This window comes from Macaca nemestrina, chromosome 8, assembly GCF_043159975.1.
Source record: "Macaca nemestrina isolate mMacNem1 chromosome 8, mMacNem.hap1, whole genome shotgun sequence".
Classification (NCBI taxonomy): domain Eukaryota; kingdom Metazoa; phylum Chordata; class Mammalia; order Primates; family Cercopithecidae; genus Macaca; species Macaca nemestrina.
The window spans coordinates 57,172,459-57,191,640 of record NC_092132.1 but is presented as its reverse complement, the minus strand read 5'-3'; the positions used below and the strand labels follow the sequence as shown (position 1 = coordinate 57,191,640).

The following is a 19,182-nucleotide window of genomic DNA, read 5'->3' as shown; positions in this document are numbered from 1 at the left end:
TTTTAAAAACCTGTAAGTGGTGAGTTTAACAAACATGAAATACAATTGTTACAGAGAAGTCAGGAAGGGTTCTTGCTCTAGAGTCAGGTGGAGTTAGCAGAATTTTCACACTGAATAAGTCAATTCCTGAAGTTAAAAAGTTGCTTCTTACATATGCTTCTATATTTTATTTTGTACAATAATCTAATTTAAATAAAACCCATAATTGCCTGTAGAGTGTCTTCAAAACTGTTCTATTTTTAATACCCCATAAGTCTCTAGAACAGTCATGTGTCAGTTAATGATGGGGATAGGCTCCAAGAAATGTATTAGGTGATTTTGTCATTGTGCCAACATTAAAGTGGACTTACCCAAACCTAGATGGTAAAGCTTACTACACACCTAGGCTGTATGGTATAGTCTATTGCTCCTAGGCTACAAACCTGTACAGCTATGTTCCTGTACTGAATACTGTAGGTAACTATAACACAACTATAAATATTTGTGTATCTATATTAACATATCTAAAGATAGAAAAGGTACAGGAAAAAATGGTATTATAATCTTATGGGGCCATCATCATATATGAGGTCCATCATTGTCCAAAATACAATTATGTTTCACATGACTATATATATTTTGAAATAAATAATAGTAATAGTATGGGAGATAATATTGAAAAAAGGCCAAAAATCCATTTCAATAGAGAAATAAGCTCAGAACAGGTCATACTCAACCCTTCATATTTTACGCCTTAATAGATCTCATATCCTGCAACATGGATACAATATTTTAAATTGCAGGTATACTCATTTTATTCCCTTGTTGAAAAGCATTCAGTAGATTCCAATGGGCCCTAAGAGAAATCCAACCTCATTAGCATGTCACTGACTGACTTCAACAAATTGGATAAAAGCAATCTTCTTAGTCTTCATATTATTACTACTATTCACTCTTAATTACCTTGTCTTCTAGACCAGTGATTCTCAACTGAGGATGATTTTATCTCCTAGGGGACTGTTAGAAAAGACTGGAGATATTTGGTTATTACAATTCAGAAATGCTACCAGTATCTATGGCTAGAGGCCAGGAACACTGCTAAACATCAAGCCTGTAATGTATAGGAACATCTCTCTTCCTACCCCAACAATGAATTATCTGTTCCAAAACACCAATAGTGCTGAGGTTGAGCAACGTGGTTCTGGACAAATATTCCTAATCATTTTTAGTATGATCTTTCCCATATAGTTCTTTTGCTTTAACATTTCTTTCTTCCCATTTCTCTTTGTCAGAATTACACTTTTTTTTCAATTCTCAATTCAAATGCTCCATTGTGCATGAAAACTTCAATTCAATGTGACTGGTACAATTCAATTAAGATCAAACAATATTTATTTGGGTTCAATATGCTCAGCAAGATCCTATGACATTACGTAATTATAGTTAGACACATACAGCAAAATATACCTTATTGTAAATTACAAAACATAATAACATGCATCTGAAAATCTGCCATCCCAAGTTCAAAACAGAATATTGCCAACTCCTTTACATCTACTCAGGTATGTTTGTTCTTTTTCTACTCTTCTACCTCCCTCAAAACTAATCACTATCCTCAAATTTGTGGTATCCTTTGCTGTTTCGAAAAGCACATTTACATGCCTATATCCACATGGAATATATATTTTGTTTGTTTTGAACCTTAGAAAAAATGTGATTATATTGTATCTAGTCTTTTGCAATTTGCCCTATTCATTCATTATTGTCTTTTAAATTCATCTAGACTGTTGCTTGTAGCCGTAGTACTATATTTCCCTGTCTCTTAATACTCCACATTGTAAATAAATAAGAATTTTATATACTCATTCTACTAACATTTAAATGGTCCTTCTTTTTTGGCTATTAAAAGCAATGATGCCATGAAAACATTCTTGTATACATGTACTAATGCACAAGGGCAAAGCTTTCTTTAGAATGCCAATAAACCAAAAAAAAAAAAAAATTCGGTAAATATTTATGTAAATGTTCAATTTTACTAGGTTTTTGCCAAACTTTTCGGCAACTGTTTGAACAATTTATACTCCAAACTTTTCCCCAACTGTGAACAATTTATATTCCAAACTTTTCTCCAACTGTTTGAACAATTTATACTCCTACATAGCAGGTATAAATGTTCTTGCTGATTCACATCTTCACTGTCACTTGCTCTAACATTTTGTATATAAATTATTATAAACTATAGATAGCATTTTATTTCTATTTATTCCAACAACTTTACTTTGTAAATGGCAAGTTTAGTTCAATTATATTCATTGTGGTTACTGATATGTTTGAAATTTTAAAATTATCATATCATCTGATCACTTTATTTGCTTTTTTATGCTATAATTTTTATTTGCTTGTTTTCTAAAAACTATAGTTTTTTCTGTTGCAATTTTACATTTATTTTGGTTTTCTTCTTTTGTTACCTCTTCTACTATTGGTTATCCGTGAAGATTTACTATGCCCACTTAATACAGTAAAAAATTAATTCCTTAATGCTAAGACAATATAAGGATCTGAGAACATCTTAATTCTCATGTCTTATGGTTTACATGCTGTTATTATGCAATCAACTTTTATTTCTTTTTAGTTATACAGATTACACATTTTTATTAATGTATGCATGCAATGTTTATTACTTTCTTTCATCAAAATTATTTCATCTAAGTTTTTTTCTAGGAATATTTTCTTTCTTCCTGTACTTCATGTCTCAGAAAGTTTTGAAGAATTGTTAAGTGAATGGTCAATTGCCTCACCTTTTATACATTTTTTTTTTCCATCCTAACCTTTGAAAGAGTTTTGCTGGGCAATTCTAGGTTGAGTTATTTTCTTTTGGTATTTGAATGTATTCCACTGTCTTCTTGACTTTCCAGTGACTATGAGAGTTTCCTGTGAAATTGCACATAATGAGTCTTTTCTATCTGTTGGTTTGGAAAAAATTCTCTCTTTGGTATACAGCAGTTACTACAAAATAAGTGTCTGTGTGTATGTGTGCGTGTGTGCGCATGCATGCCTTTAGTTTATGCTGCTTTGAATATATTGAGCTTCCTCTATCTGTGGATTCATATTTATACCTCCAGATAATTATCAACAAGTATACTTTGCATGTTGCATATCTTTCCATCATTTTCTCAGTTTTCTCCTTCTGGGACTCCAATTGTATTATATTACATCATTTTGTCCTATTTCCCATATATCTTACCTTTTAATACTTCCTATCTTTTTTACTCTCCATACTGCAATTTACAGATTTACTATCTGCAAATCTATCTTTTTGTTCACAAAATATTTCTTCAACCAATACTAGCCTGCTATTCAATCTAATTTTTATGATTACATTTTATTCTTACTATTACATTTCTAAAGTTCTATTCCTCAGCTCTTCTTGGTTCCTTTTCATAGTCACTTGATGTCTGCTCAGTTCTGTGATTCCATTTTTTCCTTTTTAAAGATATCCTGAAGTTTTAAAAGATATCCTATTTTAAGATTATGCAACTTAATTTCATAGTCTCAGTATCTGAAATCCTGAAGATTAATCTATTGTTTAGAGCTGATTCTCATTCATGATAATCTGTTTCCTTCTGTATTAGTGATCTTTGCTCCTAAACCTCTATTTGCATGAGAGCCACCTGTGAAAATAGTTGGGTGCCTAAACCCAGTATGTTTCCTCTAGAGGATATATATTTGCTTATGCAGGGAGCTGTGTATGTATGTGTATCATTTTGTCCATATCCAAGTGCAGTATTTTAACGTGGGAGCTTCAGATTCAATTTGCTCACCTTGCCCCTGAACTAAGGTTTGGTCTCTGCTTTTCACACATACTCACCACTCAAAACTCTTAGTTTGAGCTCACTGTTTTACTGATCATTTGGAGATATCCTTCCTGAATGTGATGTCAAAACATTCAATACAAATTGTACCTTATTGCTTATCTACTTCTTTAGTAGTAAGAAAAATCTCTGGAATATTTTGTCTTCCAGAAGTAACCATTCCAAGAGTTTTCTTTTAAAATATCTACATGTTACTTGTTAAAATTAGTGTATTATATATCCATTGTAGGTTGTAAAATTCTGCTTCTCTTGTGGCAGTATAGATCATTAATATTTTCATTTAAATTTTACATAATGCTAAGTCTTTCCCTAGGTTTCTATCAAATATTTCATAATAGCATGATCAAAAAAATGTTTGTTGAAGGATTAATATGTGAAAATACATTATCAGACTTCTATGTTAACATCACATAAATAAATCACATAAATAATATACTGAATGTTATCACATAAATAAATACTGAATGTTCGGTCCAAATTTTGTTTATATCTTTATATTATGTTACTACTAAATTATGTTACATACTAAATTATGTTACTACTAAATCACAGGAAGTGTAATTCAGGACACATGATTTCTAAAACAAATATTTATAAGGGAATACTTTAAAACTACAGATATAATTTAATAATGAAAATAATATGCATGTAATTAGAATATATAAAAAATATTATGTCTTCTATTTTCTTCTATTGTCTTTTAGAAATTTGCATAGCAGGAGTAAAAACAATGGTTAGTTTTACTTTTTAGTCCTTTGGGAATAATTTTTTTTTTCTGCATAGTGACTGAAAGAATCTTTTACTTACAGGATATATGTATTTATGGATCTGATTTTATCAATTTTGCAGTGAATAAAATGACTTCTGAATTGCACACTACTGTCTCATTTTAGAATTGAACATTATTGCTATTATCTGTTTGCTTATTTATTTTGCTTTAATTTTCCTACTCTTCCTCCATCCTGAGAGAATCTTGCACTCTTAAGCTGAATTTATTTACCAGATCTTCAATATCTATACTTTATCTTTGGCTTTCACATCATTTTATCTATTCATACTTTCCTAGAAATGGCTTACCAAGATTTTCTTCCACATGACAGAGTCAGTTTTTACAGTAATAACAGGTTTTCTTTTCCTGATCCATAGCAAGCACAGCAATGGATGTTCTGAGTTGTTTCTAATATTGTTTTTCTGGTTTTCTTGATAAAATACTTTCATTGACAGCCTTTTTTTCCTGAGTCTTCAAGTAGATATTCATTTTTCCTTGATTCTTCAGTATCCTTTTAATGGTATCGTTCTGTTATTACGACTACCTAACCTTAGGCAAGTTAATAAATTTTCTGCCTCAGTTCCCTTGCAAAATGGAAGTAATTACACTATATATTTTACAAATTTGTTTTGAGGAATAAATGAGTTAAATACACAAAACTAATTTAGAATTGTGTTTGGAATGTATTAAATGTGCACTTAAATTAGCACTTTATTTTTTTTGTTTTCTTCTTTATGCATCTTTGATTATGGTTGATGATAACCCATAGAGAGGCTTTTTATAATATCTCCTACTTTCACTACTTTTTTTTTACATGCTGGTCAAACAATCTTTTCAATTAAAACCTGGAAAGCAGGCTGATATTCCATGGTCTTAGGTCAATTCCCATTGCTCAGGACATATGCATCCGGTACGTACAGTTTTACTGAACAGAGGTGGAATCTTTCTTATGCCCACATTCTTCTTTTTCTGATGCATTAAATCAATGGCAAAGCTACAATCTCCACTGTGGATTATAACAAAGTCTATTTCTGCTGGTTCCATGATATGTAGTCAATAGATTTAGGGAAGAGGGTGGGGGTTCTGGCAACTCTTGATTTCAACTAAAGAAGAGAGTTATAAATTAAATGTTGTTGTTAGTAGCTAGTGTTGCTTTGTTTACATTGTAGGAAATTTACAAAAATTGTAGCATATTAGGTTTTAAAGTGGTATGGCTGTAATTCTGCAAAAAAGGTACAAAACTAAAGCAGAAATCTGTTACTAGTCTTAGATAATTTAAGCAATAATGCCATTAAATCATTAATTCAGACCAACTGGATTTTTTTCAGAAACTTAAAGATATTGTCTATATTGAAAAAAGGGGATGAAAATTGAAACTTCGATTTCATTTTGTCTCGTTGTCTAGAATAAAGGACAAAAAAAACCTTAAAGATTAATTAGAAGGAATATTTCTACACAGACTATGTAAGAGAAGAGAAATAACAATAGCTAAATAATGGACAATAGGGCAAAATATGTATGAATTATGATTAAACAACTTACCAAGAGATTCAAAGTATATATAAAATCCAAGTAGTATTGATTTACTTCTCAATATATTGTTGTGGCAGACACGGACTAGCTGTTCATTAAACCTGTCACCTTTCTCCTGCCTTCCTTGTGATTAGTTGTGGCCATAGTATTGCACTTTAGTGCAACCGGGGGGAAATGAAACAGTTTAGTAGAATAGTTGGCCCTCCACATCCATGGCTTTTGCATCTATGAAGTCAATAAACCATGGATTTAAATATTTGAACAAAAAAATACACGATTGCATCTGTACCGAATATGTACAGACTCTTTAACTCTTGTCCTTATTCTCTAAAAATTACAGTATAACCACTATTTACATAGCATTTACCTTGTTTTAGGTAGTATAAGTAGGCTAAAGATGACTTAAAATATACAGGAGATTGTGCACAGGTTATATGCAAATACTAAACCATCATATATAAGGCACTTGAGCATCTCTGCATCTCGGTGTCTGCAGGGAGTCCTCCAATGCCCCACAGATACCAGGGGATGGCAAATAAATCCCTCACATGAGCAAATTTATCAACTGCTGCCTGGACGTTGACACCTGAGGCAACTTCCAAAGTCATGTGTTGATGCTAAGCCTTCGTTATTCTTGGTGTCTCTGATAGAGTGTTTGGACAGAGCTTCTCTATCCCACCACAAGGGCAAGAAATAAAATCAGTTGTGTTAAGTCATAGGAATTTCTGGTTTAATCTGCTTCCCTTTATTTAGAACTCTATATTATATGCATTTTAATGTTTGTGATCCTTTTATACATTTGTGTAATACTAACAAGTGACATATTTTTGTGAATGTGACTATATCAAATTTTCTGCTATTTTCCAACTGCACACAAGGATCTAAAAATAAATAACCAAGTAGAGACTGCATAGTAATCATGTAAGGCTATGTAACTGAAAGGTTTTTAAAAAGTCAGTACTATGAAACTTTTGGTTACCAGTCTTGTAAAATGAAACAGATTCAGTAAAATGAAGCTCATTCCAGTAAAAAAGGAAAGAAGTCAGTTTTTTAAAAGCAAACATACATAATCCTCCATAATAGTTGTGAAAGCCGAATTATTGAGAGAGTTCATTCTCCAGTTTTAAAACATGATAAGAAAAATGTGGTAGAGTTAATATTTTTAGAATTTAAAATCTTAATAAGTTAACTTATTTTAAGGATGAGTTAAGGTCCTTGACTGTCCATATCAAGTCCTTTCCTTTTCAAAAACTCCAGGACAGATGAATTGAGACAGTATTCCCACAGCTGGTTGTACTGACGAGACGCATCTTCATAAATATCAAGTTGGTATCCGATCTTCAGCACCGGAGAAGGGACCTGGTGGAAGGTGACTGGATCATGGGGCAGATTTGCGCCTTGCTGTTCTTGTGATACTGAGTGAGTTCTAAGGAGATCTGGTTGTTGAAAAGTGTGTAGCACTTTCCCTTCACTCTCTCTCTCTCTGTCCTCCCACCATGTGTAGATATGCTTGCTTTCCCTTAGCACTTCCACCATGATTTTAAGTTCACTTGAGGCCTCCCCAGCCAAGTCTCCCATACAGCATGTAGAACTGTGAGTCAATTAAACCTCTTTTCTTTATACATTCCCCTGTCTCAGGTAGTTCTTCATAGCAGTCTGAGAACGGACTAATGCAGTATTAACTCTTTCTTTCCTCAAATATCAAAGTTCAAATTTTGTAGGCCTCTGAGAAACATTATATAGCAGTGCAGTTGCAAAATGAGCAGGAAAGGTTGGGAAGGCAAACCTGAGGTAAACCTGTGCAGAAGTAAACCTGCGGAAGGCTTAGGTTTACTTCTACACAGGTGTTTTCTGTAGTATGGCACCAAATGGACATCTCAGTTACAGAAAGCTAACTCTCCAAGGTCAGCCTAAGTCCTGTCCATTGACTCAAGTATCACACCATGAACATATTTAACTTAAACTAGGTGTACTCAGGAATGAGTGGGTTTGGATGTAGATGTCAATCACTTCACAGTGAATGATGAATTGAATTTAATGGTTTTGATGTCTCAGATGACATTTTTATCATAATTTTTCTCTTTTTGTTTTTTTTTTTTTTTTGACAGCCTGCTACAACAGCGTTGATAACCTTCCTGGTTATCTCCTTATGTTAGGCAGTGAACTTCCTGACAGCAAGCAGAGTCACTGCAATGTATTCTTTTTAACAAAATTGCAACTATGTGTTAAAATAGGATATGCCTCTAGATATTTTTCTGTCATAAGTTTTACATATTATTTTAATAGATAACCTGCTTTGCTTGGAGAGTATCCATTTAAAATTATATTACTGCTGTAGATGCTTGTCTAATTAGGAAGAATCCTTGTGATACGTTTGTTTTACATTGATAGCACCATTTTAACTTTAACCATAGACAAGGAAACAATGTCCTATTGTTACTCAAAATGAATCTTAACATTTTGCTGGAGTTAAATTTTCCAACTCACATTCAGGCAATGTATATTTTTTAAAACTACTATCATGATAAATATTTTCTATTTTGAATTAATTTGCATGTTTGAAAATAGTTAATGACATTAACTGTGTTGCTGATTCATTCCACGAAAATAAAAAATCTTAAAAAAGGCATTATTTGTATTAGGGTTGTGTATATAAGTGTGTGCGAATGTGTTTATTTTAATAAAACTATTTTGTAATTCACTTAATGGTCTTTAGTTTGAATTTTCAAAAGGTATGACTATTAGCAAATTGATAGGAAAGTAGATAACAATGAATTAAGGGTTACTGGCAGCCTAAGACACTGTTTATCTCTTTTAAGGTAGACAGAATTCAAATTGCCTTCATTAGCTGAGCAATATGCTCTGAAAAATGTGCTGGGTACTTATCAAGAGGCTCTTTCATTTGCATTTTTGCTAAATAAACAAGCTGCTTTGTTTCCTAGCTGCTCAAGAGCTGTGAATAGAAGAGAAAGAAAATAATCCAGGTAAGTAAGCCCGGGGGCATTCCAGGACTACAATAAAGAAAAGAAAAAGTTTATCAATGAAGATGTCAGAACTGTGCCTTGCATATTTGTGATATAAAAAGATAGTCTCACATATAGTTAGAATCGCGAATGTAAAAATGAATTAATTCTCCCCACAGCCACCAGTACCACAAGCAAAGACAGAGGCTGTTCTTTTGATAAATGATCAATACTTCAGCCCGACACTACTCTAGCTGCCCTGCTGTTGCTGGTTAAAAGTTTGAATTTCAATTAAGCAGTAAATCTTTATGGCATCACATCTCCAACAGTCAATTAATGTCTCCCTAATCTCTTGAAATTCTGAAACACTATTATTTTGCAGAGTCCTTTCCTTCAGGCTCATTCACCAGCACAGTGTTCTTGTTAGACAAGTAAATACAAAGTTTTCTCCAAATAACTCAAATATTAAACAATTGTTTTGTTCACATTCTTCGGTCATTTGTCTATGCGTAAAGAATGTTATACTTCCCGAGTTGTTAAGAAACGTATTTAACATACTCCGGAAGTCGACTGATGAATACTGTCAGCCAAAAGTGCATTGACTTGATTGTTCCCCTTAGGCCACGTTATATTTCAGAATTTTTTCCCACATATACATTCCTTGGAAAAATTCTTAAATCACACAAAACTATTAAGCATTCTAAGCACTGACCACACTCAAATCGGTGTAAACATTATTATTTCTTCTCATAAAATCTCCCTGTAGATTTTTTTCCCAAAAGATTTTCTTTATTTTCAGAGTGTTGGTTGATGCCTAAAAACCAGGTAATACTGTAATTCCAGCTACTCAGGAAGCTAAGGCAGGAAGATTGCTTCAGCCCAAGAGTTCAAGTCCAGCCTGGGCAAAATAGCGAGAACCTGTCTCTGGAAAAAAAAAAAAAAAAAGAAAAGAAAAGAAAAGAAAAAACCCAGCTAATAAAGCTTATAGCTAAAGAATTCATGCAACCTTCCTCATGGAGGACTTCAATATTTTAAGACAAAATATAGGGAACTTGATAGACATTTCTTTCATATAGGATTTTAATAATTTTAAATTTAAAAGGTCACAAAGTCAAACTGACACATCTTCAAAACTATAGATTTACAATTTTTTTAATGATTAGATCCATTATTGCAATAAAATGCAATTTTATCTTTTCAGAATATCAAAAGAAAATCTTTCCCCTGGAAGTAAATGCAGCCTGTGTCAGTAAAATTCTACCATTATAAGTGTTATTCTTGTCAACCATTTAGAATGCAAGCATTTCTTATATTATTAAAAATTTTTTTTAATTGACTTCAAGAAGTCTGAATTATTTCACTAGAATCCCTGTGTGATTTTGGAAAAAAAAACAAAACAAAACAAACATGTTTTATTTTAAATGATTTATGTGTCAAACTGGTATGCCCCAACTACCATGTTCCAGATATTTTATTATTAGATGCTCAGGTATACAGTAGGTTAAACATGCCTGCATAAAAAGCACTTCTACTTATAATGCTTACAGGCCTGTAATATAAACTGCATGGTAAAAACAAATCTACACATTTTTGAATAATTAGCCAGCACGTAAATATACATCTGTTGGCCTCCAAAGTTTTTGGCTTTTCATTCTGTTATACTAAAATCTCCACTAGTCTTCAAACCTGTTCTTAAAAATGTAATAATAATTTAATATTACAGCACATACAACTATTAATAACCATTTAAAAAAAATCATCTTACTACTATATACTTTATTTTGGAAAACATCAACAGTTATTTATTATATTTTTTCTTTGAAATTGATGTTATTTGAAATTTAACTCAACCTAATTTTTCCTATCCAAAACATGACAGAACCCTTGGTATCCTAAAACTGCAAGGTTATTAATTACGCTAATCCAGGTAACTGAACCCTCTTATGAACAAACAAAGCTTAATGTCATGACTAGGGTTAACTCATCAAGGTGAAATTAAGAGTTTTATTACGTGATTAGTTGTCATTAAATAAATGTACACTTATAGTTAAATAACATTCTACAATCAGAAGAAAAATAAGTCTTCACAATAAAAACTGGTGATATGGCTATATAGAAATCTTATTCTATGATCCTATAACTGCAAATTTTTTAAAACACAGAATTGAAATATGCATTGTTGACTAGGAAGAAACACATGCCTTTTATATTAAGTAACTACTCTCATATTAAGTAGCTAAAAGGTATTGAAGTTTCTGAGTTTTACATTATTTTTGCATATCAGAATAATTGTAAGCTTAGAAAACTGATAGATATGTTGGCATACAGTTGCAAAAAATGATCTTTGGTAAAAATTAAGATGTAATGAAAATATAATAAATTATATAGTCCCATCAGATTGGGAGACCAATGAAATGGATGATAGACAAAAGAGAAGGAGCAAAAAATAACGTGTGTGTGTGTGTGTGTATATATTTTTTTCTTAATGTTAATTTTTTTAAAAAAACAGAAGGAGTTTGTTTAAAAAGCAGACCCAGGCTGATATCGAACTCCTGGGCTCAAGGGATCCTCCCATCTTGGCCTCTCAAAGTGTTGGGATTACAGGTGTGAGCCACTGCGCCTGGCCTGCAAAAATTATAGACTAGAAAGGTAATAATAGAATAGAAACTAGGCTGGATGTGGTGGCTCATGTCTGTAATCCCAGCACCTTGGGAGGTGGAGGTGGGTGGATCACCTGAGGTCAGGAGTTAGAGACCAGCCTTACCAACATGGTGAAGCCCCGCCTCTACTAAAAATATAAAAATTAGCTGAGTGTGGTGCCAGGCAACTGTAATCCCAGCTACTCGGGAGGCTGAGGCAGGAGAATCACTTGAACCCAGGAGGTGTAGGTTGCAGTGAGCTGAGATTGCAACACTGCACTCCAGCCTGGGCGACAACAGCAAAACTTCACCTCAAAAAAAAAAAAAAAAAAAAAAGGAAGAGAAAATAATGTAGAAAAGATATAGTAGAAGCCAGACTACAGATGCTAATCAGGATTAAATTTCAAGTAGAAACACTGGGACAAGGTGTAAAAAACAGCAGAATTTTCTTAATATGTATTTCATGACTTAAATACTGACTATAAAATCTTTTAAGGAATCACATTGTGAAGAAGATAAAACTTACTTTAGAGTATTTATAGATAGTGTAAGGTTCTAATCTTGAATCAAAAGAACACATATATAACTATATTATCTAATGACCTACACAAATTCTTATCCTAATATGCCATAAAAGTATGCTTACATATTGCTTTGTAATTTTAAAAGTAAATTTAGGATCTATACCTTAAGTTTGTAAATTGTTAAATCTCTTGGGTATTCTGAAATAATAATAGAAGTATTTACACTGCAAAACAAACATGTACTCACCATCATGATTAGGATTTCCTAGTGTCCATGGCTCATCTGAGTCAAAATGAGTATCTCCTCCAATTCCTGGTCCAGGGAAGTAGGCATGTGCTAAAAATCCTCCCTCTCCATCAAAGGGAGAACTGTCCCCATGGAAACCAGATGCAAAAATAATGGTTATATCCACATCACGTTTGCCATTTTCTAATTCACTGTAGGGAACTTCTTCAAATGTCAGAGGAGTTACATTCTGCCACACATCAAAGGCACGGCGAATAGCTTTACGAGTCTCAGGGTCTCCTACTTTTGGAGTTACGTTCTTTATACTGAAAGTTAGAAAATATAATAATCAGTATTGTTATGTGTAAGTTAATTTATTACAAGTTTTGACCGATTCAGTTAAGTAAAATATTAGAGAAAATAGTCATATTAAATAGAAATAACACATACTCATTCCTCTTGTCTCTATTGTTAGATTTCACTACTTTGCAATCATTTAATTTTCCTCAGGATAGTATTCATGTATCAAAGTTTTAAATGAGAAGATCTCTGTAGAATGGTTAACAGTAGGGTAACTGGATCAATCAGTTACTTTACCTTCTGGATAAGAAAGAGAAAGGCAGATTTGCCAAATGATCAAAGAGGCACAACAGTTTTCAGATGAAATAAAAATTTCATTTTTTTCTAATTTTTAGAGGCACACCATTATATTTACACACATCAATTTCAAACAATGTCTTTATGCTCTTCTTGATCTGTAAATAGTAATTGAGCAGATACATGATTATTTCTTAATTTTTTAAAGAAATGATCAAATAACTACAATTTATGATGTTCTATTGTTTCTTATTAATTTGTTCTAGTTAAAAATGTATTGTGAATAAACAGCTACTTAATACAAAGGTTAAACAATTACATGAATTTAAAGAAGTAACTTGGACATCATGTACTTTAGTTTGTCCTAATGCTAATAACAAATGGATTAAATCACTATAAATATTGTCCTTGATTCATTTAGCACTAAATCAGATGTTTATTTTTTCTCAGTTTTTTCCTAAACAACAAAAATGGAACTAGTATGTGTATTTTTTATGTTATAGCACTATAAATTCAAACCATGCATGTGAAAAAAATGGGTAAATTTCAGAGGAGTCATAAATAAGTTTCAGATCACTTCAACCAATAATGTTACATCTATGAACTTACACTAATGAAATTTTTTTGACTCTTTTTTCTTTTTTAGAGATGGATCTGATTGTGTTGCCCTGGCTGGCCTTGAACTCTTTCACTCAAGCAATCCTCCCACCTTAGCCTTTCAAGCAGCTGGGATATAGGAGTAATCACCATGCCCAACTGATAATTAAACTATTTTATTACAAAAAAGGGGATACCATATCCAGGTGAATATATATTGAAATGCAATCATAAAAGAGAACCGAAAGTGAAACAATTTAAAATGATGAAGTATGGCTAAATCATGGCATCGGTAATGCATGCCATTATATAAATAGGATTCAAAATTATTTTCCCATTTTAAGACTTTTTAATCAGCATGGAAAAACTTGTAGGATTAACTTTCCAGTGGAAAAATAATATGCACATTATATTTTTAACCTGATTCTATGTCAATACAATTATAAATATTAGGCAGGAATTATGTAAACTAAAAATAGTATTAATGAATCATTTACTATGAGCTAGAAAAGCACTTCACATTATCTAATTTAATCTCCTGAGTAACTCAATGAGATGGGTACTTATACCTATTTTACCAAAAGCACAGTGGGGATTTATAAGAATTTAGAGAAAAACCTCTAAGTGGCAGAGCTGGGTTTCAATCCAAACATTTGGGTAAAAATCTATTGCCTTAAATTATATGTTGGACCACACATTTAAGATACATTTATCACTATTTTCTAACAAATATCCAGATTATATTTACATTGATTATTTGGTGGTAAATGTTATTCATTACATAAAGGAAATAAGATAGCAAACCAAGTGGAAGCAGTGCAGGCAAGGAAGAAGAAATGGCAAGTGAAAGGCGTTGAAGTGAAGATATTCTTGGCAGGTTCAAAGAACAGCAAGGCAGCTGGTATAGTTTGGTCACAGAGAGAGAGTAAGTGTCAGGATATGAGGTCAGTAAGTCAGAAGGAGACCAAATAAGGTAGGTCCCCGTAGGCCACTCTAAAGAGTCTGGCTTTTGCTCTGAGAAGGGAAAAACTGGAGCATCATGAACAGACATGACATTTGACTTATGATTTAATAAATGACTTGAGCTATTATGTTGAAAATATAGTGATATGGTGCAGGAGTTGAGGCAGGGAGACACATCAGGAACTATTGCAAAAATCCAGGTGAGAGATGATGGTGCTTTGGACCAGGTTGGTACCAGCAGAGATTTTGAGAAGTGGTTGTATTTTGGATATATTTTGAGAATATGTCTCCCAAGATACACTGATGGATTAGACATAGGCTATGAGGAAAAAAAGAAGAGCTGAGGAAGACAGCATTTTCTTTTTTGGATCTGAGCCAAAGGATGGACATGCCTACTCAGGGAGAAGGCTGTGCAATATTTTGTTGCTATTGTTTTGTTAGTTTGTTTTAACTCTACGGTATATTCAACATGGTGCTAAAAACTATATTTTGAGGAAGAATAAACATCTGCACTGAGATAGCACAGACATTTGTCTACCTTGCTAGTCTCTAAATTTCCTGTCTAATGGCTAAAGAAACATGCAAGGTAATGTAACACTGAATTTTGTCTAAATTAATTTTCCTAGTAGTCTTTTATTTTCTATGCACCCTATGGGATTTCAGAAGTCCCTCATTAGTGGGCTGATATTCCTATGACACATTATTGAAAGAACTTACTACATAATTGGCACTGTTCCAGGTGCCAGAGATACAGCTGTGGGCAAGACTCTGCTCCCACAGTGCTTATATATTCTAGTTATAAGAGATAAATAATAAACAGAACAAAAAGATAATTTCATATGGTGAGGGGGTGAGGAAATGACAAACAGGATTTCAATGGCAGAAGGAGCTAAAGACGCCTAGCACTGAGTTTCCAGCCGGGGGAATGCTGAGAAGGCCAAACAAAGATGGCCAGTTCAAAGAACTGGACTGCTCAGTGAGTTGGAGCAATGACGATCACTGTGTCTGATGGAAAAATGGATGAGGGGACAAAAATGGGAGTAAAAAAACATTTCAGAAGTTCACATAAGAGAAGAGAGAAGCCAGGACTTGTGTGATAGCCATGGAGATATGAAGAATTAGTTTCAGTATGTGTTCTGAGAGAATTGTTCATGGGGATTGGTGACGGATTTGATATGTAATGGAGAAATTGATTGTGATTTCAAATAAAGAATAATCTTATAATAGAGAAATAAATCATGTTAGTATTATTTGCTTGTAAGTACATAATAGTTTTGAGAAAAATGAAGCAAAATATATAATAAAAATAATAAATGTGGAGTACTATTTGGATTTGAGAACACATCACTGTGTTTTTCAAAGCTATGTACTGATTAGCTTCCAGATATGCTTAACTACATTATATATGATTGTCATTAATAAATACAAGGTATCTGTACACCAAATCCTCATGACATGAGTTTACCTCCATAACAAACCTGCACATGTACCCCTGAACATAAATTAAAAGATTACAAAAAAGAGATTAAAAAGGTTATAGATGCTGATGACACTGAGCCCAGGTTGAATCCGGGAAGTCAGTGCCCAGTTTCACACATGAAGGGTGGAGATAAAAAGGAACATTACGGTTGAAAAACGTGAGCTGAAAGGAAGGTGTATTTTCAATAATAAATCAGAATAAATAGTTAGAAACTGACACTGCTTTATTTATCTTCTGGAGGCCCACTTAATTGTGGATTTTGGATAGTATGGAAGAAAAACGATAGCTGGTTAAAATAAATTTAAAATTCTAAATTAAAAAATAGGAATAAACATAATTATAGATATTATTTCATTTTAATAGGTTTTGATATGTAAAGTTAAAATGACTGTTCAAAATGGAAATGAGTACTCAGTGGTCTTACTTGAATTAAACAAAGATGGAAAATTCAACATTAGGAAGAAAAATACTTATTGCTCTTATTTAAATATATATGATGAATTTCAATGGTATGTGCATTTTTTTTTTTTTTTTTTTTTTGAGATGGAGTCTCATTCTGTCACACAGGCTGGAATACAGTGGCACTATCTCGTCTCAGTGCAACCTCCACCTTCTGGGTTCAAACAATTCTCCTGCCTCAGCCTCCCGAGTAGCTGAGATTACAGATGCCCACCATTACAGGCAGTGAATTTTTGCGTTTTTTGTAGAGATGAGGTTTCACTACTTTGGCCAGGCTGGTCTCGAACTCCTGACCTCAGGTCGCCTTGGCCTCCAAAGTGCTGGGATTACAGGTGTGTGCCACCGTGCCCGGCCATATGATGCATTTTTAATTGTGTTCTTAATGATTTGGTTATGTTGAATTAGCAGTATAAATAATGTAAAAATAGTAACACCTAATTGTTTTTTTATGAAAGTTCAGAAAAAATTATAGTTAAAATTTCCAATTTAGATGATTAAAATTACTAACTTTTTATAACACATACAATGTAGTGGTAATTTAATGACCTCTGACAACACATTTTATGCAGTAAAAAAATAAATAAATACAAGATATACAAGTATGCTTCAAAGTGAGAGCGAGAGTTCTGAACTAGGTGCAAACAAACACAAGAGTTTAGAAACTTTTATGCCATTGAGAGATGTATTTTGTATGTATTCATAAATGAACTCACAAAAGTCACAGAGTGATCATGAGGTAACAAGATTGCTACTAACAATTCTAATAAAAATGCAGAAATGATTAAATATATTTGCAGAATAAAAGACATTGACTTAAAATGAGTAAAAGTCTGAAAAACTTAATAAAGCTAATTTAATTTTAAAATATTTTTACTGGCCCTTTCTTTTTGTGAAAACAGTAAAGTGAGTTTACTTCTTATTTTAACAGATGATAGATTTCATTTTTTGAAGTATATGTGGCATTTTATTATACTATTTCACTGATTCTTTCAAACTTCCAATTTGGTAAATTTTGGAATTTTAATCTAAAAATTATTAAATTTTATCTTTAATGCCCATGTCTTACACAGTCTTACATAACAAAACAAGTGTCTTTATTTATAAGTACAAAAGAGTTGAGAAAAATGAAGTAAAATAATATAATAAAAATAAAAAATGTGAAACAGTATTTAGATTTGGAAATAAAATTGATGTATTATCATTAGATCAAAACAATTTCATTTCATAACAATTCTACATATTAAGAATGGTTACAACTCTTTAAAGGTTTTTTTTGTTGTTGTTGTGGATAAGACATGGTCTCACTCTATCACCCAGGCTGGAGTGCAGTGGCATAGCTCACTACATCCCCTATCTCCCTGGGCTTAGATAATCTTTCTGCCTCAGCCTCCTGAGTAGCTGGGACTACAGTTGTGCACCACCACGCCTGGCTAATTTTTATACTTTTTGTAGAGACAGGGTTTTGCCATGTTGCCCAGATGGTCTTGAATTCCTAGGCTCAAGTGATTCACTCACCTCGGCCTCCCAAAGTGCTGAGATTATAGTTGTGAGCACCAGTGCCGGCCCTCTTTAAAGTTTTTGATACAGTAATAAATCTTTTTAAAGTATTGTTTGATCCCTAATATTAGAAAAAAAAAATCCTAAATACTGTGGCATCTAGTTGGGTTACAAATATCTCATAATATAATGTCAAAATATTTTTATATAAACAGGGTTAAATCCCCTTTACTCAATTAAATAGACAAAAATTAGTTGTTTGGAAAGGCATACTAATATTTTATGTAAGTGATTATCAGTTAAATAGAATTTACTATAACAGGGAATGCAGACAATTGCTAAGAATAAAAGAGAATAAACATAGTAGAGTATAGTTAAATTACTAACATATCCTGAATGTGCTGTAATATTCTATCCAGAGAAAATAAAATAGACCAATTTACTTTTATTCATATTATGTTTGTATAACTAATGGAGTTTCACAACTTTTTTCTTAAGTATGAGAAATGGTCACAAAATAGAAAGTGAATATGGAGTCCCTCCAGGAAACCTTGCCTTACGTTAAATATTTGGCTATTTCCCAAGATGCTGGCTTTCTATGCAGGGCAGAGTTAATTAAGTACACATTACATTGGGTGTTGTTTAAGTGGGTTCTGCTTTTTCAGTCTGTTATGTATTCTCTGGATACACAAGTTGAGTTCTCTTTGAACTCAACAGGATCATCAAGTTCAGTGAACTCTTTGGGTTTAGAGAGAATAATGAAAAATGTTTCTGGGGAGGCATTTTAAAAAAAATTCCTTAGCAACCTCTTTGCTCTGTATATTAAAGTAAAATAACTTCCAGTGTGTGTCCTCAGTTGTAACAGAGTCATTCACTTAAAAACAAGAGGAGCTAAAGGATTAATATACTGGAAAAATAAAAACTAATCAATATAGCACTATTATATTAATTAATATATTATAAATACTCATATTCATCTCACAATTTAGGTACCTGTCCCATTGGCCGTTGTCACACAAAATAACATTTTGGAATTTAGATTTCTAAGAGAAAAAGAACTTATTCTAAGTCCATTTTATTAATA

The 19,182-nt window shown here is 32.6% G+C and overlaps 1 protein-coding gene across 1 annotated transcript in view; it reads right to left on the bottom strand.

The window, feature by feature from the left end:
• LOC105497291 (matrix metallopeptidase 16) overlaps positions 1-19,182 on the bottom strand; it is a 295,458-nt gene that overhangs the window by 121,938 nt on the left and 154,338 nt on the right. Inside the window, exon 4 of the mRNA XM_011768303.3 lies at positions 12,527-12,831. Coding sequence (XP_011766605.1) covers positions 12,527-12,831 — 305 coding nt within the window. The remainder of the gene's footprint in view (positions 1-12,526; positions 12,832-19,182) is intronic.